The 25,527-nt window shown below is 47.9% G+C and overlaps 8 protein-coding genes across 8 annotated transcripts; 4 read left to right on the forward strand and 4 right to left on the reverse strand.

The window, feature by feature from the left end:
- Positions 1-128: 128 nt before the first annotated feature.
- Positions 129-1,305, forward strand: F5147DRAFT_573896 (glycoside hydrolase superfamily; the record flags this gene model as incomplete). The annotated part of the gene is made up of 6 exons (XM_041431184.1): positions 129-222; positions 270-372; positions 426-483; positions 542-946; positions 1,006-1,083; positions 1,138-1,305. 6 exons carry the CDS (start codon positions 129-131, stop codon positions 1,303-1,305), a joined length of 906 nt encoding a protein of 301 aa, XP_041294580.1.
- A 278-nt stretch (positions 1,306-1,583) lies between these two features.
- Positions 1,584-2,859, reverse strand: F5147DRAFT_573780 (Nse4 C-terminal-domain-containing protein; the record flags this gene model as incomplete). The annotated part of the gene is made up of 7 exons (XM_041431178.1): positions 1,584-1,673; positions 1,726-1,814; positions 1,864-2,026; positions 2,074-2,224; positions 2,272-2,542; positions 2,593-2,670; positions 2,733-2,859. The coding sequence occupies 7 exons, from the start codon at positions 2,857-2,859 to the stop codon at positions 1,584-1,586; spliced, it is 969 nt and encodes a 322-aa protein (XP_041294581.1).
- A 132-nt stretch (positions 2,860-2,991) lies between these two features.
- On the forward strand, positions 2,992-8,512 carry F5147DRAFT_686788 (SNF2 family N-terminal domain-containing protein). The gene is made up of 32 exons (XM_041436787.1): positions 2,992-3,107; positions 3,162-3,292; positions 3,353-3,430; positions 3,481-3,833; positions 3,890-3,950; positions 4,001-4,131; positions 4,182-4,209; positions 4,260-4,728; positions 4,780-4,884; positions 4,938-4,953; positions 5,003-5,082; positions 5,132-5,213; positions 5,268-5,521; positions 5,582-5,692; positions 5,748-5,762; positions 5,819-5,941; positions 5,992-6,030; positions 6,085-6,126; positions 6,183-6,227; positions 6,277-6,357; positions 6,412-6,683; positions 6,737-6,776; positions 6,824-7,039; positions 7,092-7,117; positions 7,169-7,615; positions 7,667-7,675; positions 7,733-7,742; positions 7,794-7,831; positions 7,882-7,945; positions 7,993-8,034; positions 8,091-8,151; positions 8,204-8,512. The coding sequence occupies exons 1-32, from the start codon at positions 3,081-3,083 to the stop codon at positions 8,245-8,247; spliced, it is 3,540 nt and encodes a 1,179-aa protein (XP_041294582.1). The 5' UTR covers positions 2,992-3,080; the 3' UTR covers positions 8,248-8,512.
- F5147DRAFT_686802 (uncharacterized protein) lies at positions 8,513-10,537 on the reverse strand. Its single transcript, XM_041436788.1, has 13 exons — positions 10,287-10,537; positions 10,198-10,230; positions 10,128-10,147; positions 10,066-10,080; positions 9,972-10,010; positions 9,897-9,925; positions 9,830-9,843; positions 9,738-9,776; positions 9,518-9,577; positions 9,338-9,469; positions 9,066-9,288; positions 8,965-9,013; positions 8,513-8,906 (listed from the first exon to the last, which is right to left on the reverse strand). Exons 1-13 carry the CDS (start codon positions 10,372-10,374, stop codon positions 8,565-8,567), a joined length of 1,083 nt encoding a protein of 360 aa, XP_041294583.1. The 5' UTR covers positions 10,375-10,537; the 3' UTR covers positions 8,513-8,564.
- An 880-nt stretch (positions 10,538-11,417) lies between these two features.
- On the forward strand, positions 11,418-12,282 carry F5147DRAFT_771955 (ribosomal protein S7 domain-containing protein; the record flags this gene model as incomplete). Its single annotated transcript, XM_041441304.1, has 6 exons — positions 11,418-11,494; positions 11,549-11,686; positions 11,739-11,844; positions 11,895-12,035; positions 12,088-12,189; positions 12,241-12,282. 6 exons carry the CDS (start codon positions 11,418-11,420, stop codon positions 12,280-12,282), a joined length of 606 nt encoding a protein of 201 aa, XP_041294584.1.
- A 1,075-nt stretch (positions 12,283-13,357) lies between these two features.
- On the reverse strand, positions 13,358-15,091 carry F5147DRAFT_744907 (uncharacterized protein; the record flags this gene model as incomplete). Its single annotated transcript, XM_041439714.1, has 3 exons — positions 13,358-14,153; positions 14,208-14,947; positions 15,014-15,091. The coding sequence occupies 3 exons, from the start codon at positions 15,089-15,091 to the stop codon at positions 13,358-13,360; spliced, it is 1,614 nt and encodes a 537-aa protein (XP_041294585.1).
- A 5,404-nt stretch (positions 15,092-20,495) lies between these two features.
- On the reverse strand, positions 20,496-21,986 carry F5147DRAFT_651428 (uncharacterized protein; the record flags this gene model as incomplete). The annotated part of the gene is made up of 2 exons (XM_041433540.1): positions 20,496-21,394; positions 21,533-21,986. The coding sequence occupies 2 exons, from the start codon at positions 21,984-21,986 to the stop codon at positions 20,496-20,498; spliced, it is 1,353 nt and encodes a 450-aa protein (XP_041294586.1).
- Positions 21,987-22,943: 957 nt separating this feature from the next.
- Positions 22,944-24,821, forward strand: F5147DRAFT_835861 (uncharacterized protein). The gene is made up of 3 exons (XM_041443977.1): positions 22,944-24,181; positions 24,236-24,468; positions 24,536-24,821. The coding sequence occupies exons 1-3, from the start codon at positions 23,079-23,081 to the stop codon at positions 24,658-24,660; spliced, it is 1,461 nt and encodes a 486-aa protein (XP_041294587.1). The 5' UTR covers positions 22,944-23,078; the 3' UTR covers positions 24,661-24,821.
- Positions 24,822-25,527: the final 706 nt, after the last annotated feature.

A 25,527-nucleotide genomic window follows, 5' to 3' on the forward strand; every position in this document is an offset into this window, starting at 1 on the left:
GCAGGTCTGGTAGTGACTCTAGTACCAATCCGTTGTCTGGGGTCATTTCTGTGGGTAGTGCACCTCCTGCACCCGCTACGAACACCAACGGTGGCTCCTCCCCGTGTTTCCCGTCTGCGGGTTTCGTCATGCCGTCTAGTGTTCCTAGCTCGACCGATGGTTGGTGGTGTTCTCCAAATACCGAATATGCATTCCTTGGATTCAGTTATGAAGTATCTGCTTGTGCGACCATCCTTTCTCCTGAGATTCATGAGCTGATGTAACTCCAGGCCAGTCTATAAGCAAGCTCAACAGTGACTTCGCTGACATCAAGAACACCTTTGGATCGAGATACGTCCGCCTTTACGGCGCTTGTGACAGAGTCGGTTTCTAGTAATGCAATTATCAGTTCTAGTTGTTTCCGAACTGACTGGTTTTCATCTCAGTGATGATATTGTCAGCGCTGCATGGGCCACAGGTCTAGGCGTTCACGCTCTGATTTGGGTGAGACTTTTTAAATGGGAATGGTAGTTATGATTGTGACAGTTTTTGTGGCACATAGTTTGGATTCGATGGAGGCGATCAGTGGATGACTCGCCGTGATTCGCTGGTTTCTTCGCTCACCAACAACCCCAAGGCCAAGTTCGTCACTCGAGGCGTCCAATTCGGTTCCGAGCCCCTGTTTGATAACGTACTGCCGCATTCGCAGCTAGCAGCGGAGGTCACGTCTTTGAAATCCAAGCTTTCTGGCGTCGGGATTCCTGTCACTGTCAGCGAACTCGCATACGGATACCAGGAGCGTGGCGGCGCTCAAGACGTCCTTGATGCTATCGACTTTATCAATATTCATATGCTCCCTTTTTTCTCGGCCCTTGCAACGTTTGGTGCCGCTGCTTGGCCGCTCGTTGAGACTGACATGAACTGGTTTATTGAACATGGCAATGGCAAGAAGATGTACTTTGATGAGGTATGTCTATCCTAGTCAGGTGCAATGTTTTTCTTTTGCTAAGGCGTCCCACTTTCCAGAATGGTTGGCCCTCCGTCACATCGCCTGGCGTTCAGCCTAATACCATTCTTGCTCAGTGCTCGGTAGCTAACGAGGAGGTCAGTCGCATCATGAAATTTAACGTCTTTGGTAGTCTAATGAACTTGACTCAGGGCTACTTTTCTATGCTCGATAGCCATTGCGAAGATCTCAAACTCGGCCCTCAAGGTGGTGTCGGTTGGTTCGCTCATATCTACAGCGACGACCAGGAGCCTGGCTATGGCATCTACGATGATGCTGGGAACAAGAAATTCCCCTTCAAGCCTCGCACGTTTTGTTAGACGGGATGTCGCGTCTCAACCTACATATTTGGACATTCATTTACTCATTCATTCGTTTATTATATATGGCACAAGGCATTGTTTATTCAGTTAATAGGAAGGCAACGGCAGATCTACTTACTACACTCCACCTAAATTCTCATTACGGATTGAGATCAATATCCTGTAACATTATCACAATTATACCTATTGCAATGGAACTTTTCAGAAATCCACTTTACAGTACGGTGGAAGAATAATCGGTGCAACAATATATCCAGCAGAATCTAGTTCAAATCTCAGCCATACCACTTGCCTCCCAATCTCGTCTTAGCTGCCGGTCTTTGGGGTATCATAGACTCAGTAATCTCGAAAACTTCTATAGCACGCTGTTTACCAGATAAAGTGAGTGTGGATCAACACAACATGGGGGTGTCTTACCCTCCATGTAGCCATGTCAAACTCCATAACTATTTGGTGACACGTTACCCCGTCCGCGCGATCTTGTGCACTAGGTGCTTCGCATAAGACTGCAAATGTTGAGTGTACGGGCAATAGACTCAAAGAGACGATGCTCACATATGATTGGTTCTCCGTGATCGTCGATTTCGAGGGCACAAAGCCCGTCTCGGATGAGGAAAGAGAGGTAAAATATGTTTTCAACCGATTGCGCGAAGTCATTGGGGTTGATTACAAAGCGGAAGAGGTTCACAGCACCAGACTCCTCAAGGATTTCTCTGACCTATGAGGAGGTTTATTCAATGCACTAAGGGGCTCTTACAAACCTACCTTGATTACGTTCTTCGTGGTTTCGTTCTCTGATCGCTGGATGTCTTCTTCTTTGATCTCCTGAGGTCTGCGTTCTTCTTCTTTGCTCTTCTCAAGCTTTGCACGTTTGACCTGGGCGCGTTTCTTTTGTTCTACTGAAAGAGGTCCAAGCCTGTAGTGGGCTGAGTGCGAAGTCTGAAGTTTTTGGAAATAACCGACATGAATCCCATTACCGGGACCCTTCTACTCTTTGCCAGTGCCCTCCGACCAATTTTCTCCCAGTCCATCACGGAGTCACCGATGTCATCTAGTTCCGAAGCATCGTCTGCAAGCTCGTGCCTGCCGCCCATAAATATAGCAAGTTTAGAGACGAAGTCATCAACGTCGAAGGCGGCAGAGCCAAGTTTCATTGCGCGAGCCTTCTGCGCACTAATACTTGATACATTCCGAAGTACAGTAGAGTCAAGTGTAGCCTCGGTCGGATTTTTCACTGAAAGTGTCTTCCATTGCACGAACCAGGGAAACGAAAGGAAGACACACCTTTTTGGAACAGTTCATCAGCTTCTTCGACGTGTTCAACGAGTTCAGCAGCCATTATGTCTTGTGGGCGAAGTTGATCTTTTGCAGAAAGACCATGATAATAAGCTTCTAGCTCATGCGGAGTAGCGCCGGCCACGGACCTCCTGTCCTCTTTTCAAGAGCACGATATTTTTTCCGGATGTCACGTTTTTCAGCGGCATCCTGGTCTGGGTCATATGGGAGACTACTTGGACTGCCCATACGCACGTTCGGATCGAAATGAACCATTTCTTGAAGCTTCCGCTGCTGTATTCGGGTGTGGTAGAAAACAAGAAGGCGCGTATCACGTAATCAGTGGCGCGTCGCGTCGCGGCGACGGCGCCAAAGCCGCGTAAACAGACTGTGACTTCAATTAATTGCAAGGCTTTGTGTTCTGCCACTACGACGCCACATAGAAGTTAGAAGCCAGTACAACGCGTTCACAAGATACCTACGTAGGTTACCCATCAATGGTACCGCCAAAGCATTCTATCGATGTGAGCATTATTATTGTCTATTGTGCTGAGAACACGGGACTTATAGGAGCTTAGTATAGTAGAAGCACCCGGTCGGTGTGCAAGGGCCCCGCTCCTTGTAATGGCTCCCCGATTCCAGTCGGAGGATTGAGATATGGGCAACTTGTTCCAGGAGAATATGGTGAAACAGTCGCCTGGCGTCACTGGTAAGTAGTACTTCTATTTACTGTTTACCGAATGTCTGTGCTGACCATAAAATTTCACAGGGGATGTGTCACTCCGGATATCCTGAGAAGCCTTGCAATAGTTGACCAAAGCACAATAATCGGCTTTGGCAACATTCGGTAAGAAGTCCTCTACGACATGCACGTTGAGTTTGTATTCACTTTCTCAGTCCGGAGGATCAGACCAAAGTCCGGCGAGCGATTGCGAACCAACGAGTGGATCCAGCGGACGTTCCCCTGACTGCCAAAATAGCTATCTCTGCTGCTGCTCATGTTGCACCTTCCACCTCCCAGGTGCCTGCCCGGAGTCAGAAAAAGCGCAAAGCTACATTTGAGCAAGCAGCACCGACAAACTCTCAGCCAAGCTCTGTAAAGCCGGTTATACGGGCTACTAGTAGTCCCATCGTGTACGATGTTGACGAGGATGATGACGATGATGAGGTCATCTTGATTGAATCTGACCCTGTAGATGTATTGTATTGCACCTTGAGTTCCAGTATTGTCGGTGTCCAATATTACAAAGGTGATTTTTTCTGCAGATTTTCTTCACATATGCATTCATTCACGTGGCGTTCCAAGGTCTCGTTGGCCCTGGGGAGGAAGTCACGCTAATTAGAGAGCCGCAAAATAAATACGACAGGTATTTATAGCAAATTATCGATATCGAGCTGAAGGCTAATACCGCTGCAGGAATGCCATTGAGGTCCAGAATATTGGGGGTAGTAAGGTTGGGCATGTACCGAAGCAGACAGCTGCGAAGCTTGCCCCTCTTTTGGATCGTGGCGCGATTACTGTTGAAGGTGTGATGCACGAAGGAAACTGTAAGTCTTCTGCATATACCATATAGGCAAGATTCCAATGAAAAACATAGTGTCTGGATTTAGCTACTCACTCTCGATGTGAGAATTTGTAACATTGCATGTATCGGAAGGATGCTCACTATTCACAGGACACTGAAGATTTATGGACCGTCTGACAAGAGGGACCAGCTAGAGCCCCAGTTAATTTGGGCTACTCCTCGTCAGCGCGGGTTTCCACCTCGCGGAGTAGGAGGCGCGACTAGACAAGTATCATCTACTGCATATGCAGTCGCTGCTGGGCCTTCGGCAGCAAGTTCGTCGTCCACATCTCAGCCGTCGTCAAGCCAAAGGTACGGAGCCAAAGCAACGCAATCAAAGTCCCAGCAGGAGGCTATCAAAAAGCAGCAAGAGGCCGTTAGAAAACATCAAGAAGCTCTGCAGAATGCAGCTGAGCTCAAACAGATGTTGGGCGGTCTAGAGAAAGTAGACGATGAGGGAAGACGTGCCTCTCTCCTGGATGCGTTATGTTCTGTCGACGACATTCTCAGTCTTCCGGTCCATCCCGCTCCCCCTGGCATCGCCAATGGTGATTTGGTTGTTGATTTACTCAGGCACCAGGTAGGTGGAAGTTGCTTGTGTATTTTTCATCTACTTGATTCTCGCATGCAGAACCAAGCGCTGCAGTGGTGTATTGATCATGAATACCCGTCTTTACCAACTAAGGAGTCCGACAAGCCGGTTCAGTTTTGGCAGTACAGAAAAATTGGCTCGGAGGTGAGTTAACCTTGCTTCTTCTAAACTTTCAGTCATTCATTCAGTCATATCAGCCCCACTACTTCAACAGTTGAGTATGTGATATTGTTTGCTGTACTTTGCTCATCAATATGAATAGTCGCAACGAAAACTCCTCAAGAGATATCATCACCTCCTCTGCTCGGCCGTGGCGCCATCCTGGCAGATAGCATGGGGCTGGTCAGTAGGACTCTCAAACACTTAGAGGTGATATTAAACTTGCATGCAGGGGAAAACGCTTTCCATGCTAGCTCTCATTCTTGCAACTAAGAAGGACGTTCCCACTGATCATTCGAGGAGCACACTTATTGGTAACATCTTCTGCTTTCTCATTTGAGGGTATTTCTGCTGATTAAGGATACCAGTTGCTCCACTTTCGGTCATATCCAACTGGGAGAAACAGATTGAAGAACATTGCGTCAGAGGTGCAATCTCATGTTGCACCTATTATGGTGCAACACGCGACATGACACCTCAACAACTCTCGCAGTATGATGTCGTCATCACTACATATCAGACGGTCACCGGAGAGTCCGACGTTTCTGCAGCTGCCGTTGGTCATGAACCATCTAAGAAGAAAAAGAAGATTGAAAGGGCGCTGTTCGACGTGAAGTGGAAGGTGAGTGAATAATGACATGAACACAAGCTATAACCTATCTACTCTCTGTCCTTCAATTAGCGAGTCATTCTTGACGAAGGACACACGATTCGTAATCCGAAGACGAAGATGGCTAAAGCTGTTTGCAGACTCACGGCCCAACGCAGATGGGTGTTGTCTGGCACTCCCATTGTGAGTGTACAAATTTTGGATGCCAAATAGTTCACCTACAATCCCATATTTTTAGATTAATTCTCCAAGGGTGTGTTTTCCAGAGATATGGTAGAAGAAAAATGACTAAACCACAAATGCTTGCAGGATCTTGGGTCTATCTTGACCTTCCTTCAGATTTGTCGTCCACTCGACAACGAGGACTTCTATAAGCGTTTGCTCCTACGTCCTTTGAAAGATGGAGATCCTTCCGGTGCAGAACTGCTGCGAGTGAGTAGTTACTACCCTATGTCGAATCCTACTGATTACTACGGCTATAGGCTCTGATGAGTCACGCCTGTATTCGTCGTACAAAGGAGGTAAGGTACTGCAGATTACAGACGGACAGTCCTGATCGAACCTGGATTTTGTAGATGCAAGACAGATTTGGGAAGCCACTTGTGCCTTTACCTCCGGTAGTGACGACTGTTGTTTGCTCCAAAATGTACGATGGTTCTAATTTCTCTGTTAGGTCGACATTACTGTCATTCCAGTTCCATTAGGAGATGAAGCACGAGTACGTTTTGTCTGCTGTTGCAATATCGGTCACACTCAATGTCATATAGGCTCTATATGATGCTATTGGTTCAGTCTCTCAGCAACGAGTGGAGAGGTTCATGAATCAACAAGGAGGGATGACCACTGCGGTACGTATTCCCCGATCGCAAGGCCAATTATGTTAACCTGGGTTCCCCTTATAGTTCACAACAAACGTCCTTAGTATGCTAACACGGCTACGACAAGTAGCTCTGCATCCAGGTCTTCTTCCTCCAAACTACTTGGAACAACTTCGTGCTACAGAGGATAATGAAGAAACTGCAGGTGTCGCTCTCCCGGTTACTCAGGATCAGAGGCGCCTTCTGCAGAGTCTCCTCGCTAAAGCTATTGAAGACAATGAAGAGTGTCCTATTTGCTTCGACGTCCTAAACGATCCAAGGATCACGGCTTGTTCCCATTCTTTCTGTCTCGCATGGTCAGGATTCGTGATAGTGCTTGACAGCAACAGTATTCTGATTTAATTTCCAGCATTTCTGAAGTGATAGCCAGAGACCCGAAATGTCCTATGGTACAGCTATGTCTATAGCAGTCTTCAGTTCGCTGACATATCTCTAGGATCGCCGTACCATTGGGATGGGTGATTTAATAGAACCACCACCTCCCACTGAACTCACTCAAGTGCCGGTCCGTCATGATGAGAACGAAACTCATGATAGCACACTGCGAACCGGATCGTCTGCAAAGATTGATCAATTGATCCACCTCCTCCAACTCATCCCTAGTGACCAGAAGAGCCTTGTTTTTTCCCAGTTTACTTCATTCCTGGATAAGGTGCGCCTGAAGCCTCAAGGTATTGCAATCATGCTCATGTCACTGCATCCAGATCGGCGAGGCCTTCGAGGAGCATGGGTATGTGACCTTATTACTGATCGCTTCTAATTAATGTTAATTGCGTCGTAGCATTCCATATGTGCGATTTGATGGCCAGCTGTCAGCAAAGCGACGGAAAGAAGTCCTTGAGCAGTTCTCTATTCCACTTGAAACTGAAGGGGATTTGGTTGACATCGAGACTTCCCTTCCGCCACGCAGAAGACGTACCTCGACACAAACAACTTTCGTGGAAGAGGATGTCCTTCTGGAGGACGATGATTCCAGCTTCATCGTAGATGATGCTGACGATGACACTGACGACTTTCAGGAGGACATCTCTACCATGGCAAAGAAAGGCAAGGGAAAGTTGAAGCCCAAGAATAAGGGTAAAGCGAAAGCAACATACGGCCCGTCAACTAGCCAGAAAGCTAAATTCGATGGCTCCTCCTTTGGAAGCAAGATTCCCAGAGTGATGTTGATTTCTTTGAAAGCTGGATCACTGGGTCTGAACCTAACTGCTGCCAATAATGTCTTTTTGTAAGTGATGTATTCTTATCCCTGCAACTTCAAATTTACTCGGTATCGTAGGATGGACCCGTGCGTTTCCCTATGATAGCTAATTCCAACGAACTGACCTTAACCCACCCGTATTAGCTGGTGGCAGGCAAGTTCTTCAGTCTCCCCTTCCGCAGCAACGACTTGACGTACACAACAGGAGGGTATTGAAAGTCAAGCGATCGACAGATGCAATCGGTGAGCTGCAGCACGTGTCTTCTCCCATTGACCGAACTAACTTGAAGAAGTATTGGACAAAAGCGACCAGTTCACGTTTACCAGCTGATCGCCGAGAATACTGTCGAGTCCAAAGTACGTTCGCTGAATTAAACGTTCTATCTTACTGAAATTTCCATCAGGTCATCGAGATACAAGAGAGAAAGAAGCTTCTAATTCAACAGGCAAGTGTTAATGACCGCTTTCTAATTATGGCACACCTCACTGATCGCACGTTTAGGCGTTTGCTGGAACCAAGCGTACGGAGACTCCAAGACAAAAGAAAGAAGCTAGATTGCAAGGTACGTGTCTGGTCACTGACAACAAGACAGTTTTTAGAGTAAGTTTTTCTAGACATCCTCGAATTGATGGGTGGCATCCGCCAGCAACAAGCTTGATAGGCCTCAGTTATTTCGCCTGTAAATCATTGTCTATATCCACGATGTCAATAATTTCGCCCTCGGAACGTTATTACGAACACCTGATAGTTGAAGCAGGACTTATCACCTATTATAGGACAATAGATGGAAGATGTGAAAGTGGAAGAAAGGTGCTGTCGAGACGATTGATTTGTTGTGTATTACGTAACCTTCGTAGTTGCTTCCTCAAGGCCTCATGCACATGGTCAACTCGTTCGCAGTTGCAATAAACCGAACAATCAATGTGGTTTATGTACTCGTGGAGTGATAGATTTCTGTAAAAATAGGTTTGTACACTAATGGACAACGGTAGGAAGCGGACTGCTACACAACTCGTTTGCTCCCTCGATGAGAACGCGAGAGCTTTCCCCGGACTCAGGACTAGTTGGAGAAGCTAACTCAATCTCTTGGGTATGCCGATGCTGACCTTGCGGAGTCTCAAGATCGTAGGTGCTAACCGCAGAATAAAGTGTTGACGGACCCTCTCTGACACCGAAAGAGTCTCTGAGTGGGAACGAGTCCAATAGACGCAAGCCGTCAGAATCAGACACCGCTGAATTAAGGTCCAGCACCATCCGACACCCAAGGACGATTTCAATGACAGCTGCGAACCCCTCTGGAGCTTCGAACCAGCTAAACTGTTGTTGTTAAAGTCAGTCATGAATCAAAAGCAGTTTGTGGCAGGACCAGACCCACCCCTAATCCTTGCCAGATTCCCGTATTTACAACGTTCGCAACGAGTATGCTATCGGGTGCGGTCACGACAATGTATTGCAGATATAATTGGCTCTACTTACCAGAAGAAGTAATGGAGGTTGCCATACACGAGAGCATCGACAAGGTCTTTTCTCTCCATGCGGAAGATGTTGAAGCCAAATCTACCGCGTTTAAACCCGATCCTTCCTGCAAGCACGAATAGAAATGTTCCAAAAACGATATCGGGCAACCACACGTAAGCAAGCACAGGCGGCGCGTGCGTGACGGCACAGATTCTAATATTTGGCATCGGCTTATTTGTATCTAGAAAATGTCAAATTTGGAGCAATTGTGCGGGTAAGTGGATACTCGCTGGTATTCTCTGCCATGCCTATTCCTAGAAAGATAGACATGACTATAACCTCCATCGTGAATCCGACCGCCATCGCAATCAGGACCGCTAGAGATCGACGGTATAGAGCGTACACTCGGAGCTGCAGTATGACTGAACAAAGGTCAACGATTTCATCTGAAAACATGAAACATGTCTCACGCTGAACTGCCCAAAGAATGCAGAAACTGGGCCACCCTTGAATGTTTAGGAATAATGAACCTGAATGGCCTTATAAGACTTGGCATCATAGCTGGAAATTCCTGCTCACAGCTAATAATATTGTTTCAGTGTCAAGGTAGGGTGAACAGCTGATACGATAACGATGTTCGGAATACAACTTACAACTAAAAGGTGTTCAGTTCCCAGAAATGGAGTAATAAGAAACATACCTCTTTAGAAGTGTGTTTGCTCATAAATGCTGAAAAGGACGTCATTCTGCGATGATTCGAGACTAAGATAAACGTTGACTACCTGAAGCAGAGAGACTAGACAAGAAGTCAGCGATTGTATTATTCGTTTTGGACGAGCAAGAACTCACAATATGAGTGCGCCGCCACCAAATCTCACCTAACTGACATTCAAAAGCATTCTACAAGTATGAGCGCAATCTTACAATGATATATAATATGTTGGAAAATCTCATCGGCCGTCTCTACGATAGTATTCTTGAGCAAGTCAAATCCTGCATATGTTTGACAAAGACGGACCCATATAAACTCAACCTGTAAGAAATGAGACAGTCGAACCCACACGATGACGGAGATCGCACCTCTCGATCGAGCGTGAGCACTAGCCAAAAGCATCAGCGCAGTGGTCTTGATACGCACCCTGAGACGTACAGTAATCATAACAGAAAATGATACAAGGACACACTATGATATATTAAAAAGTAAGTCAGAATGTCGACCAAAGCACGTCTAATACTCACGTTGGCAGACACGAGTAACCCACACATTGTGAGCGGCAAGCGCAAAAGCTTGCGGGTCATAATTTGCGAGGTCTGGATTGTATGACATGATCGATATTTTTCTGAAGGGTCCAAGTCTGTTCTCAATTCACGGGGAGGAAATGACTAGGGACGTTGGTGGTCCTGGGGAAAGAGTTCGATTGGACACATGAACGCCAGGGCAACTTTAATCAGGTCATATCATGCTTCTCGAAGTCGACAATTAATACTTAGGAAGCAAAGACAGAAGCTCTTGCATTTTTCACACGAATGAGACGTAATCAATCCGTTTATCATTATTAAAAGAAAAAAGGGTCACCCTTAAGTACCAAGTACCCTTCACAACCATATATTCAATGTCATCCATCGAGATCGTAAAGTAAACGTACCAGCTGGGCAGAATTACATAGGCTGAGTGCTTTCTCTGTTCAGAAATACGAGCGAATCTTATCACTGTAGGTCAAAATTTCAACCATTTTGTCGTAAGATATCTATACCCGAGGTCACCTTGGTAGTGTGTGTACAACTTACTGATAGACTCCGGTCAGAAACAGAATGCCGAATGCCCATATAGGATATGCCATAGCCTGCAACCACCCATGCTGCACCGTCAAAATAAACACGAGGTTGTAAATGTACGCACAACAAGAGAGAATGATATTTAGCGGAGGAAAGACCTGCAACGACGGTCCGATATTAAATGAGTATTCCTCGGGGCGCTGGACAGAGACGAAGGTTGAACCCTCATCACATCATGTGGCGCCAAACACTTATCATGGGAGATTAATGGGCTTTGTTGCAGAAAGTAGACTGGAAAAGAAATAACTTTGCGAACCACAACAATTTAATGATACAAGACAAAATCCACGATCTACTCGGAGATGAGGCCATCGGCAAAACAGTTCGGTTGGAAGGATTTAAAGTCACATCCATGATCGTGATCCCCGCACGAGGTTGACACGAGGGTATGCTGGAACTGTATAGTTCTCGGCATTTGCCGGAGGGCTGGCAAACCTTATTCTTATGTGGTGGCACAACAGGAGCAAACAGCCGCTCATCGTCGCGCAAAAGGTCCAAGGCCACCTTACATCAAGATCCCTCAAGTACCTCAAAATGGCCACCACCCTTCCCAAGGACGTTTCAAAAATCGGTCAGGAAATTAAATTGTTTGGAAAGTGGGACACCCAGGAGTATGTTTGGATTTCTCGATGCATAGTCTTTATATTGACGTGACTTCGGTCCAGTGTCGAAGTAAAGGACATTTCCCTCACGGACTACATCCAAGTCCGCCATGCTGTCTACTTGCCCCACACTGCTGGTCGTTATGCCAAGAAGCAGTTCAAGAAGGCACAAATGCCTATCGTCGAGCGATTGGTTGACAGGTGCGCCAAAGATCCTTCCACGAAGGTGTAGACGCTGAAAGTTTGGCCATAGCTTGATGATGAAGGGCCGCAACAACGGCAAGAAGCTCATGGCCGTCCGCATTGTTGCACATGCATTCGAGATCATCCACCTCCTCACCGACCAGAACCCCATCCAGGTCTGTCGGGCGAAAGTTACTGCACAACACAAGTGTTAATCCATACATAGGTTCTTGTTGACGCCATTGTCAACACCGGCCCTCGGGAAGACTCCACCCGTATTGGTTCTCAGGGTACCGTCCGCCGTCAAGCCGTCGATGTCTCACCCCTGCGGAGAGTCAACCAAGCCATCTCCCTCCTAACTATCGGCGTAAGCATACCCTGACCTTCATAATTATTTTCACATATTAATTTGGTATCAGACGCGGGAGTCTGCCTTCCGCAACGTAAAATCCATTGCCGAGTGTCTTGCTGACGAGCTTATCAACGCTGCCAAGGGTTCCTCGAACTCTTACGCCATTAAGGTAAATAAATGTCTTTGACAACAATCATGACCTCATCACCGCTGTCAACAGAAAAAGGATGAGCTTGAGCGTGTTGCCAAGTCTAACCGGTGAAAACCGCTGCTCGCGTACTTTGGGGGACTTGTGCAATCCGAGTGCGACTGCTGTGGGCTTTCTGGATATTCATTTTTTCTGCTTCATTATCAACGCTGCGCTCATGCTGCACTCATGTTTCTCTATGTGTATGTTAACCACGCTGACATTATGCATGCACATGATCCCGCATCAACCATATGCTACATACATATGCCACATAGAATGGGTGGCTATGTTCTAGGAACGTTCCCACAACGACAGAGAAAGTTAACGTTTGAACACTGCTTTACATTTGGACTTGTCACCGCTGGTGGAGCTTATTGATCTCACATGGATCGGACCTGGGCCTGATCACGGAGCTATTCAGCGCGCGTTCCAACCAAAATCCAGGAAATTGAATTAGGTGTACAAAGAAGCAGAGTAATTCTCAACCCCAGGGATCAAATGAGATACACACCCCATGCAATCTGATGGGGCGCGGGGTCCGAGCCGTCTCAACCTCGAGTGTCCTGTCTTCGACGGCACTCATATAATAAGTAGAAGTACATATGTACGTTTTATCTCCTTCAACAAGCAGGAAAAGAGGACCGCGTTGAGAGGACGAGAGCCGTATAGATCGGGATAAATACAAGGAATGAGAGGCCAGTGCTAGATGCGACGGGATGATGGCGGTGACGATGCAATTAGCACATCCTCTCAACCCAATGAACAAGAGTCGGCAGACCAGCAGGGCAGTGACGGTACGGAAACGGACGGATCTCGGCAGGCCACGGCCAGGGCAGAGGTGATATCGATGACAAGTGATATGAGTAATAATACAAGTTTGATCTAAAGTTGGGAGCGCTAAATGCACTGGTCTGCAGCAGGGTGCTACGAAGGGTTGGACGAGGTCGCTAGAGCGCAGGCAACGTCTGTTGAGGAAAGCTGGCGCGATAGGGCGAGAGATCCGGAAGGCTTGAAAACCTTCTCCGCAATGAAATCCGAGAAAATGAATCCAAAATTTTCCGTGGATTGCAAGTAAAATCATGACTCCAGATGATAATGCCGACAAGAAATGAGAACCGCATGAAATGGTGTGGCCTCTTATGGCCTGCTACCGGAGTACAGACGCGTGCCGGGATGAGTCGCCTGTTATCGGTCCAGGAGCAGGCTTGGGGACGACGCCGGCAAGTCCGAGATAGCCAATGTCTCGGCCGAATTCTTTGATCATGGCTTTACCCATCAGGCAAACCCAGCCGAGGCCCTCTCCAGTTACACACTGGCCAGGCCAGAACAGTTCCCCTTCCTCATCCTCGATGTCAGGTTCGTGTTCTTCGTGCGCGGTCAGACTCGAACTCATCATCCGGGCAAATGTCGTGGGATAATGCCGTGCCAGTATGGGCAGGGTCAGAGTGCGTTGAGCATACTCCATACAGTACCCTGCAGCCATAACGCCACCGGATAGCTCCTTGACGTTAAACGCAAGCGCGGGATTAATGGGCGCTGTTGCCTTGGCGGCTGCTTCGACCATATTGTAGCTCGCAGTCTGTCCCTTGGCTGTCTGAGGCAAAAGACCATGCATATACTGTGGGAGTGCGGTAGAAATCGGGGGTGCTGAACGCGAGGGAGCGGGCGAGTTCGCCAGATTGATACCGCTAGAGGTGTTCACACTCGGAGTGCCGCTCGCACTGTTGTTTATGGGTGTAGAATTTGCACTATTGACAGGAGCTATGCTTGCGGGGGAAGGAAGCATTGGTGGTGTAGGCTGTCCATCCGCTTTCTCCGCATTGCTGCTGAGGATCATCATCTCAGTCTTCATTTTCGCCCATATGCGGTCCATTTCAGGTTCTATGACGGTCTTTGCTGAAAAAAAGAACTTTCGCCCATGGATGAATCCTTCAATCATCCAGCTGTGTGCGTTAAATGCGTAAGCAGGACGGAAAATCGTAGTAAGGGGTGCTTACATCAAGCCCAAGAGGGCTTTTTCACGATCGCCAATCGTATCAAGCTCAGCGATCCATTTATTTTTACACCACCCAAGGAATGCCTCGATAGTGGCCCAAGTCTCACGGAAGCACGATTTCCTGCTGAAATCCTTGCTCCACAATGAGTAAGTGAAGCATACAAGTGCGTCCACGAGCTCGAGCCGCGCTATGAGCCCTCCATGCTTATGATAAGGAGAATTTGGAGGCGGGGGATTAACCAGTGGACGGTACTCCTTGTGTGTGGCAGGATATGTGGACCAGAAGCGAGCATCGCCAGAATACTTGAGCATTCTACCATACTTGTGATATGTATCATGCATTTCATCGAAGGAGGTGAGTGCTGGACGTCCGCGCCGCGGACGCCGCACAGGCACAGTGGTTGATAGAACTGCAGGCGCCGGACCCCGGGGCGTCACGGCAGTGGTATCTTCTCGTACTTCGCCATCCTCTGATGGCTCAGAACGCAAGTTGAATGAAGGAACTGCATTTGAGGACCTGAGCGGTTGCGAAGGGGGTGGTGGTGGTGGGTGGTAGTGATGATGGTGATGTGATGAGGGCTTCTCTGGTAGCCCGTTTGTTCTGGAACGCTTAACGACGTCATGTTCCTGTGATGATTCATGCTTTCTCTTGGTGGGTGGTGCACTAGGGGAGTTTGACCGGGATGCGGGGGGTGACGGAGGGAGGTCTGGTGGCAGCGGTGCTGCGAGAGGACCCAAGATCTACAATGGGACGAAGAAAGAGTTTAATCATCTTGAATAAATTAGTAAATTGAGAAGTTGAATGACCTCAAGATTCTTTAAGAGTTGCTCTCTCGACCATCTACTGAAGAGATAGGATGAGGGAGGGTGAGAATTGGGGAGCATGAGGCAGGGAAGTTGACTTACCGTTTCTTCATCTTTTGGAGGGACGTAGAGGATGAAGAAGAGGAGGAAGACGACTGGGAGAGCATTGAGGAGTGATGGTGTTAGTGGGAAGAGAGAAAGCAGTGGCCAGCGCAACAATGGCTGGTGAGTTTGGGTGACCCGCTAAGACGGAAGCAGAATTTGGTAATGCCTTGCCAGGTCACAGCGCTTATAGCTTTACATTATTCTTTCAAAAATCCAAACCACCGGTCTTTTTTTGTTTCATTTCTGGTTGCTGTTTCACAGCTATAAAAGATGATTTTACTAGTACTTTTTACTTGTTTCATTCTGCAATTATGCACAGGAATCGACGTGTTTAACGGTTGTCATCCGTGGTGTTCATTGGCATGGGGCCTGGTCAGTTACGCCATGCATAGCCTTGTTGGTTTTATCGGGTGAAGCTTCTTGACTCCCTGTCCAATATCCACTCGGTGCCATCAACTATGTGCCTAATCCCCTCCCTTCGGCACATGGGAGTGACATTGACCGACTCCCCGAGGATAGCGTAGGGCATATATAACCTACCGCTGTTTACGGGAATAGGGTCATGTGGGTGCACATGGACGGTGAGAGACAAAACAAGCGGCACGTTTATATATCCACAGCTAACACGTTGATTCAGATTCAGCCGGCTTCCATGACGGGTCTTGCCAAAGTTCGAATTGGAACTTGCTATGTAGCCGCATTTTTCATATCTACTACTTTCGGAGAATGACCCCGCTCGGCTTAGGAAAGGCTGAGAACTCCCAAATTCACGAGGACTTTCAATTCCAAGGTTCCATGCTTGCCACGCCTTTCGCGCCCCTCCATCTATGGAGCTCCCATCAACGTGCACTTTAGACCCATAAAACCTACTGTTCAACCCAACCTGGCCTACTTATAGCAGCTCAGGAACATGATACGGATTGCGACACTCTTGAGAAATGTTAGCATCAACTGTCTTGGTTATTTATACCCATTGTGCGTGCTGACATACAGTTTAATTCTCCAAGTCTTACGGGAGAACCTTTTCTGCCCTGGGAAGGTCTTCTATGGGGAAAAACCCTTACATAAATTCCACATTTCTGAATTAAAGATATCAGGGGGGGTTAGCACCGTGGTTTGGCTTATGCCCTACAGGACTTATCGTGCTAATCTCATCTAAGCGAAATTGACACTCCACTAACGCCAAATTCCGCCTCATTCGCCATTCATTGGCATTTCTGGTCATCCCTGCAATGTCCAGTCAATGGTGTGCATAATACATATGTCGTACCCTGCACACAGTTAACGCCGCCAGGCGGCATTCTCGTTCAAATCGAAAGGTCATTTGATTCGCAATCAGGTAATTGGCTTGCTATTCATATCCAAACCTCGCTATTCTCCCGCGGCGGTAGGCTGATCGAAGACCACTCGATCTCAGCGTGAATGATAAATGCTACCGAAGTCTAACCTTGCGAACCCACCCCATAGAATGCTGTCGGGAAAATACTTGAAACATCATCGGGTAATCTTTGATCACCCTGTAAGCTACTCACCAAGTGCGGGCCACCATAAATCACCGGACCATCAGTCCTGGCCCACCAGGAGGGGATAGTACTCTTACATTTCTCATCAAGGTTTCGTTCTCCGGACCGGGCATTGACAGACGCACCGATCCTCCAAAGTCCACCACATGGTTTCGTCCTAGGAGTACTTCAATCCCTGGTAAACGGCGTATTCAAATACTGAGCCCTACTGAGGTCCCGATGGACTTTGATCGCCAAGCACAGCTGTTAGAACCACGGTGAACTTTCTGAGCGCTGGTTTGAAATGCGATCCTAGCGTATTTATGCAGTGTCGTGGGATGTTTGTCCGCGGTACCGGAAAGCCCACGCGGTTTGCCGGTAACGCAGCCGTCTATGTATGTCAACCACCACCGATGAGCGTGAATGTCTGCGTGTAGTATCCCTTGCGTCTCTGAGCACTCGATGGGCTGTACGACTTGATATGCGACGAGCGGAAATTGGAACTAATAAATGGTTTGATATCTGATGTCGGTGAATTGACATTCGATACTCTTAGGGGGTCCGCGGATAGCCTTGTACAAAAATGGCGATCGCGTTAATATGCCCATCAGGTTAATTTGGACCCCGGCGTTTGGCCCGATGACAATGCCGTTCATAACGCCTAGCCAGTTCGCTCGCGCTAAGCCGAGCAATGTTCATTTCTCCCTGAGCTTCGCGGGGGATTAAATTCTCGAGCGTCATATGTTACATATAATTGCCCATGTAACTTTATGAAGTCAACGGGGACTGTCATATCTGTATATGTTCGCGTGATAAGTCCAACGGAGGTGTGACATGAATGGGGTAGAGACTTATCACTGTTATCACCCACAGTTCGGTCCTCGTTTCGCCGGATTGAATACAAAACTGTCGGACAGCGCATATTCTTATCTTCTAGCTTTATCAGCGTCGAGATAAAAAGGTATTCGATTCCTTCGCCTATGCAGACCAGTGAGAATAAGTAGCACTCGGACTTCCATTCCGCGAAGCGTGCTCAACCGAGACGAAGAGTCGCATGTCAATGGTGCATCCTAATGTATTGAGAGAAACCGACTTGAAGGTAAATTTGAAACCAGCCCAATCGAGAAAGAGAACCGTATGTCTCGTGATCCAGGACCAGTAATTCGAAGTGAACGTAATGCGGTCTTCTTCGGGGCGCGACCGCAGCACGTCGTGTCAGCGTTGGCCCAACAACGTCTGGAACGTCAGGCCTTCAGGGGGGACACATGACAGAATCGCATGTCGACGTGAATCCAGCTTGGAATAGGGAAAAGCTAGCCAACAATCTCCGCACAAGACGCTGATTGTTAGAAATCTTGCCGTAAATCGATATGTCGTATGATAGAACGTTTGAACACTACTCTGTCGGACGACAGACAAGGCCCGGCGAAACGTTTCTTATAAAGTCCGGTGTTGCGATATGATTCCACTGTGAGAACTGACGTTTTGGTGCAGGAAAGGACAAACGTTCATAAAGATATTTAGGTTTGCGGTTTGCGGAGTGGCTGACGGAAAACTTGTGTCAACAAGAGTTGATAACGAGGAGAAGCCCACCAATATAAGGGCTCTTAGCATACCATAAAACGGCTTCAATACGCCCCCAAGCTTGCGATAACGTTTGGGGACCCAGAAGTATTTCATGTTCGGCACAATATTGTGGCGGGCGGTGGCTCGAATGAGTAATAACACCCAATTCATAATGTTAGTATTCTGACAATACAAATACCGTAAGCGATCGAGTCTGTTGGAATGGAGAGGATCTCTCACTCTAGCGTGTGGCACAGTCGCAGAACCAGATTATCAGCAGTGAACAGAAGCTTCCTGTGCAAGCATCTTACGATCGGTCCTATGGTCTTCGCGGCCTAGTGAGAATGGCCCCATGTAGTTAGAATATGCGACTAGGCCATCCGAGGGTAAAAACAGGTACCGTGACATCATCGTGACGATGGGCAGCGGGATACTTACTGATAGCCTGAGTATATGCGTGCTGTATGGCGTGTCGAGAGTGGGATTTCTTTTTCGAGGCATCTTGGCTCATAACACGAGGCGCTTGACGAAGTGGCGATAGCACCGGCCACGGTCATATCCTTCAAGGCGATGCTACATAATATGAACTCGGAGATATCCAAAATTGAGTAGGTCCAGATGTAGGGGCATCCTGTGTCCTTGAAAAGGAGTCCTCCTTCGGGGTAGCTAGAGTAATAACGCGCCACGGCGTCACAAGCTCAAGGAGGAAGAATCGAGCATGCAGTATTATACCCGAACACCACCTGGAAGCACAAATACCTCAGCAAAGCGTTCCGCACCCTCGGTTATGGGGTAATCCAAGAAAGGTAGCTTTAAACCCATCAGACTCACAGTCCCAGTGTGGGATTCGGGGATATGTCGGTGACGGTGGGACTTCACCATCCTGGTAGGTATCTTGATATTTCGTGCGCGGCATGGACCGCCGCATTAATATCGATCATCTACCATCCCGGCGGATATCTTAAATGAACCGCTGGTGTGCCCCAGTTCTCAAGGATAGTCTAGGACAGTCGCCCAAAATAAACCCCTTCGCTGAAGAGACGTAACAACTTTAGAGTGAATTACATTTCAAACCCTACTGTAAAATTTCATGAGACCGCGATCAAAGCGTATATAAACTGATACTTACATTCAAGTCCAAGTCCAAGTCCCGGATTAATCATAGTATCAATGATCAAACACCGACTCGGAGAATGCAACGTCCTATAGGAAGTAAATTTATGTAAACGCAGAATGAAATAAAGCAATGAAAAAGATACAACTATAATTGCCAATTGGACCTGAGGATCGTCAGGGGAGTTTCAGCAATGCAGCAGATCCCAGAGTGTCTGTTGTGATCGGGATCATCGTCATCATGGCTATTTGTTTCCGTATGGCAGCCAAGTCGCAGCGTGATCGTACATAAATGTGCCATTAGCACATTCATGTGTAGATCTCTGAAACATACATCTGATCGTAGTCCATCATAGCATGACAACGAAGGCACACTTGGGAGGAGCTTGGCCAAAACGTGACAACAAACTCACATGCACGTGACCTGTCACACCGCGTCTGTCATCGACGCGCCGGCATGACTCGCGAGCAGATCGAAATCTTGGTACGATTCTAATGCACAACGTGAAAATCAAGAAAATATGATATACACCCTTCTCAGCTCTGCAAGTGTGCAGCCTGAGCTCCAGCTATCTATAGGTAGCAGTCGTCGTAATAGTACATATACACCAGTATCCTCCTTGCCACTATAGGGGAGATCGAGTTACACACCTGCTGGTAACGTGATGATACAGGATGAGGCGAGGAAAAAAAGGAATCGAGAAAAGTGATGATAGTGATGGAGGTGAGCATCGGTAAAAATGGAAACGATAGCAGCGCGACAACAAACGATGGGGTCTTGCCCTTGACAAATCCAGTAACTGCGTACCTGAACGAGAGAAAAGAAAATTGAGGAATAAAGAGGGAGAAGGGGAGAAAAAGAAAAGAAACCTGGGAGATGATGGTGAGAAGACGGGGAAAATGAAAATGACGAGAATAGGAAAAGAACTGATGCAACAACTTCTCAGTCCTGAAAATCGATGATAGTACATTCTATGCATTCATTCCTTCAGATCCTTCCTTCCTTCATTTCGTTGATCTTGTTCCGATGGGCCAGATTATCCTGACCAGTGACGAAGTGCGATACTTGTGCGATATAATGTGATGTGATGTGCGATGTGCTCCAGTACTCGTTGCAATTCGTGATATCATGATGATTGGGTCCCTCCAGTGCGTTAGAAATTCATTGACGTATTGAAACAAAAAGAATCTGCGCAAGTCTAACGCCTGCGAGTCCTCGGGCGCGAGCGTGACTTTGGTTTAGGCACAGGTGGCGGGGAAGTAGCATCTGCGTGCTCGCCGCCTTCCTCGGAATTGGTATTCGTCGAGTTGGTTCTCTTTGGTGGGGCCCTGGACCTTGGCTTTGCACGGGAAGCTGAGGGGCGAGATCTCTTGGCGGGAACAGGTTTCTCCTGCTCAGCTTCTTCCTCGTCTCCGTCCTCGCCAGTATTGTCAAGACGCTTGACGGCCTTCTCCGTGCGGCCCTTCTTTGTTTTTTCCTTGTCTGGCTCCTCCTCACAAACAGTGCTACTTCCAGCGCTTTCAGCGCCTTCCACGGATTCTGCCGACAACTCCCGCGAGTGGATGCGCGTGAGAGTAGTAGCCGAAGATGCCGGTGAATCACCTTTCTTCCGCTGGCTCCTACGCGGCTCTGGCGAGACAGATTTCTCAGCATCTTGTGCTGGCACAGGGATTTCGATGAGCTCGCGTTTAGCTGCGCGCGTCAACATAAGCACTATTTCCGGTTCCGGTAGTTCGGTGGCTGCTTCGACCTCATCGGGCACATCCTCTGTCTCCGGGTTGTCAGGCGGGGAGAATTCTTCCGGTTTCCTCGGGCTCCTAGTAGTTGTGACAGTTCTGCGCGTCCTTGCACGCTTCCTTGGTGGTTGAGGCACGAGGAGATCGTCATCATCATCTTCGATGACTTGTTCTTGGATCATAGTGGGCTTGCGCTTGCGCAGACTCATGCGGGTTTCGCTTTCAGATGGTACGTATGCGGCGTACCAGGGTTGGGAAGATAAGGCACTGGAATAGGCGTGTTGTAGTGAACCAAGAATCCACAGGTTGTCTTGGGTGGCTATCCAGCCGATGGGTGAGATGATTGGAGTGGGGGTAGTATCTGAAGTAGATGTTAGTATATGATTGGGAGAGTCACACCGAGTGTAATGGAAAGTAGAATCGATAGGCATCAAAGGCAACAACGCAGGAATTATGGTGCACGGGACCGCATAGGAGGGAACATGTCGACTAAACTCACCTAATACACTCTGCACAATGGCTGCAGTGTTCCTCTTTTGTTCCTTATTCCAAAAGACCCAATGTGCAGGGTGCATGGGGCGATAGAAGACGGCAAGAGCAGCAAGCGCTAATACTCTACTGTCGCTTGGGAGTTCGGGTGCGGCAGGTGGTGCAATGGTAGTGGCAGTGAGAAACTCGCGGACGGCGGGCAGCATGACAGTAATGACGCCGTTTGCGAGGACACCGGGTGCCACCTGTAGGGGGTGTAGAGATGACTGCTTTGTGGTTGGAAGTGGGATGGAATTTGCAGAGAGGACATGGAGAGGGTCATACCGCGGGAATACAGGTTTTGGAGGAGTGCGGGGTGGCATAGATGGAGTATTCTGTGGGCCATCTGGACGGATTGAGGAGATTGGGAAGCGAGAGGGATGGATTGGGTAGTCGAAATATGTGGGATTGGCCAGATTGTTCATTGTTATAGCCAATACCTCACGATGGCGGGGATAAGTTTGAGAGCGAGTGGACAATGATTGACATAAAGAATCTACTATGGCTGGCATAGTCATGCTGATGGATAGTATAAAATCCCAGGAAGTGATGAGCTGATGGTAGACCAGATTTAAATGTTAAAGAGGACCAGTACACGCGATGAAAGGATGGTGTCAAGAGTCAAAAGGCTACAAAGCCAATTTAACGTCAGAGTGAGTAATTGTAAATGTAAATGCAGGGCTATTGCTTGGCTCACCGCGCCGGCTGCACCCCACGCCTCGCACATCTTTCCCATTTGAGCTACATCTAAACAAACACGCGGCGGCTAATTCTCCCACAAAGAGACAGCATAATGAAAATAAGTATCTATCACTACGACCAAGCTCACTACTCTTAATCGTCTACACCGCTGCCAGTCCCCACCCTCAACGTTAACGGAACCATATCGGACCTAATGACATACATAGACTACTATTTTGGTTTCTCGCTAATCTTATCAAATCCTCATCATGATCAGGCATCAATCTGCTATTATATCCGACTAAAATATTGAATCCCCCCAGTTGTATGAGACCTCAGATCATATCGATCAAGACTTGGTGCCGAACTGCCAACATGCTGCATAATTTTCGAGCAGATTACTGGACGTGGTGTTAAGAGGCTTCATCAATATTAAAACCGAGGGACGTCTGGGTCTGAGATCTCTGGGTCAAAGGGCAATTTATTCGGCCGTAAGTTACAACCAAATCGGTCACGGTGCGCATTACCCCTGCAAAAACCCACGAAGTGAAGTAACATTTGTGCACTTAGTTACTAGTACTCATTGTTCATGAGCATACCAGAAAACAACTATCTTCGTCACAATAATACAAGAGGGACATTGATCGTCTGTGTTACGTCTGCTAGCGGCCCTGCGCGAAAAACCATATCCTCGAGCCTCGAGGAAACCGACAGGCAATCGCTAAATACCCGATTACCAAAACAAGACTATCGAGCACAGCCACACATAACTCATGCACATTGCAGTGCTACTCACGGCACGCACTGGTCACTGAAGTTGCTTCCATCTGGCCTCCATGGAGCAAGAACATGTGTCGCCTCCAGAATCACAGCCGCCCCCTGGCATCGTTCCTCGCTTTGTCAGGAGTTTCAGCAAGGCCAGCGCTACAACAGAGCAATCTACATCAACCGCTCATGCAGACGCCGAACAAGTTTTACCATCTTCCACATCGAAACTTGCACAAGCGAAGATAAATACTATAGACACGTTTTTGAAGTATGCACGAAAAGCGAAGAGGCCAGGATTTCCTCCATCCTCCTGGTTCGTGGAGGAAGGCAATCAAGGTCAACGACCGATCACTCCCACTGCTGCATCCCTTCCTGCTTCCCACATCATTGATGATGAGATTCAGGAGGCAGGCAGCAGTGCGACTACTGATGCGATTCAATTTGATGGTGGTGAAGAAGTCGGAGTTGAAAGCGAACCACCAGAACCGGACACTCTCGCTCGAAAAATTCAAGCAATGATCGCATCACTGCCCTCCATGCCATCTGGGCTACCCACTTCTTTCCCCCAATTCCATACTACACCATCCGGAACGCCAGTCATAAATTCCGATGACAATCCTCCCATTTCTTCCCCAGGATTTTCCGACTCAAAGTTGATGACATTCCTCACTTCATTCACCGTCATGAATGGGTCAATCGATCGTGGGAGAGAGTCCGTCTGGTCTGTGTTAGACCGATTGCGATCCCCTATAACAAAGAGGAATGGCACCGCTGGGCCAAACGCAGGGGAACCGCGCACTGGCGCGGAGTATGAAGATGACAATGGATCGGTGATGATGTACGGGCCTTTAGAACCCACCGAGGACTCGGAGATAGAGATCGCGCGCTCTGAGATTGTCTCACTCAATGGAGATGGAGAAGAGATCCGCACGCCCCAGCTGACTTTCGTTCCCCTTCCATCAGAGTCGATCGAACAAGTCCTCGCCCAGAGCGAGAGTTTCGATAAGCGCAAAGGGAAACAAAGGGCGGACCCTGAGCAGTTCTCTTCCAGCAGCAGAGTAGAACCAGGGGACATGACTGCTGTTGCTGTAAGTGAGCAAGTAGAATATCGTGTCTGGCTCCCATCGCCTACAAAAATATCCATTCAAGCTATGTGGTGGGGATTTCGAATGTAGGTGTTTACTGATGTAATCGCACACCTTCAAAACTAATGTGGTTGGTTTAGTTACCTTCCGCCTCCTGTTCTCGATGCTCTCAATGATAAACAGCTTGAAGCTGCCAAACGGGCTGCCATGATCACCACCGCGCTGAAATGGCTACTGGATCATTTACCTATCTCGCTTATGCCACCGCAGCTGCGTATTTCGATGAATTTTCTCCGCCGACTTGTACCATACCTCGGCTACATCGGAGGCTTCATTGCCTGGAGCTGGTCAGCAGTCAAAGTTTTTGATAAAGGTATACGCCGTTCATTTACGTCACTGAATCTTGACTGATCACTGTCACAACGTTCCATTAAATCTAGGGTATGGAGTAGTTCTCACTGCCACTTGGCTCCTCCCAATTGCTCTCATACCGGGAACGTGGGAGGCGACCGACTTTCCATCGTTGGAAGCGGAACCCCAGACCCCCGCTTGGTCGAAGTACTAGCGCTAGTTTCGTTGTTCGATCACAATGTTCTTTGGACTTGCGATTCGCTACACACAGGAACTGTATTATCATTCATGGAGTCTGTAGAACTGTATATACGTGTCTTTTGATCTGTGTTTTGAGTTGCCCATCAATGCATCAAGTATGGTAGTTGTACTGTCTGAGGATTGCATCTACTATAATATTAATTACTAGAGCTCAAGTTCATCAGAAAATCTAGTTGAGTTGCACCGGTGATCTTTAATTGCTTCTGCATATTACATATTACGATGCTGTTACAATGCTGTTATAGCTAAAGCGCAGAATGATACCTTCCATATCGGGTACAAACAGACCTGCCAGTCTAGCGTCCATTTACGTTCGAAGATTATCGGTTCGCAAGCACGTTCAAACTGCGTTTACAGCCAATCAATGATTCCCGTCACGTCATAACAGCCGAACAACGCACAATCAATTTATTTTTTGGACACACAGGATATGTAAGACTGTTCGCGCTCTACAGTGCGGGGATATGCAATCGAGGCACACTCGCCACAAAATACCATCCACATTGATCACATATTTCGAAAAGCTCGGGACGCCCAGTCACAGATACCCACACCAGGCTCGCCGGACAAGTCAGCCAGGAGACTCGTTTCGAGACGCCATCATGTACTTGTCCGAGGGGGATGGGTGGACAAAGGTCGGTACCATGACTCGATGATCCTCGAGTAGTAGCGGTATCTGCATTAATTAGTTGTGGGCTGAATTATATCTGAACTGAGCTCCAACTCACAGGTGTGACGCCAATCGATAAGTCGAATACACGGTCGCGAGATTGCTGAGGTCACAGTACTTCATACCGACCAAGCCACGGAGTTGTCAAAA

The sequence above is a fragment of the Suillus discolor genome (assembly GCF_016758755.1).
Source record: "Suillus discolor strain FC423 chromosome Unknown F5147scaffold_18, whole genome shotgun sequence".
In the NCBI taxonomy this organism is placed as follows: domain Eukaryota; kingdom Fungi; phylum Basidiomycota; class Agaricomycetes; order Boletales; family Suillaceae; genus Suillus; species Suillus discolor.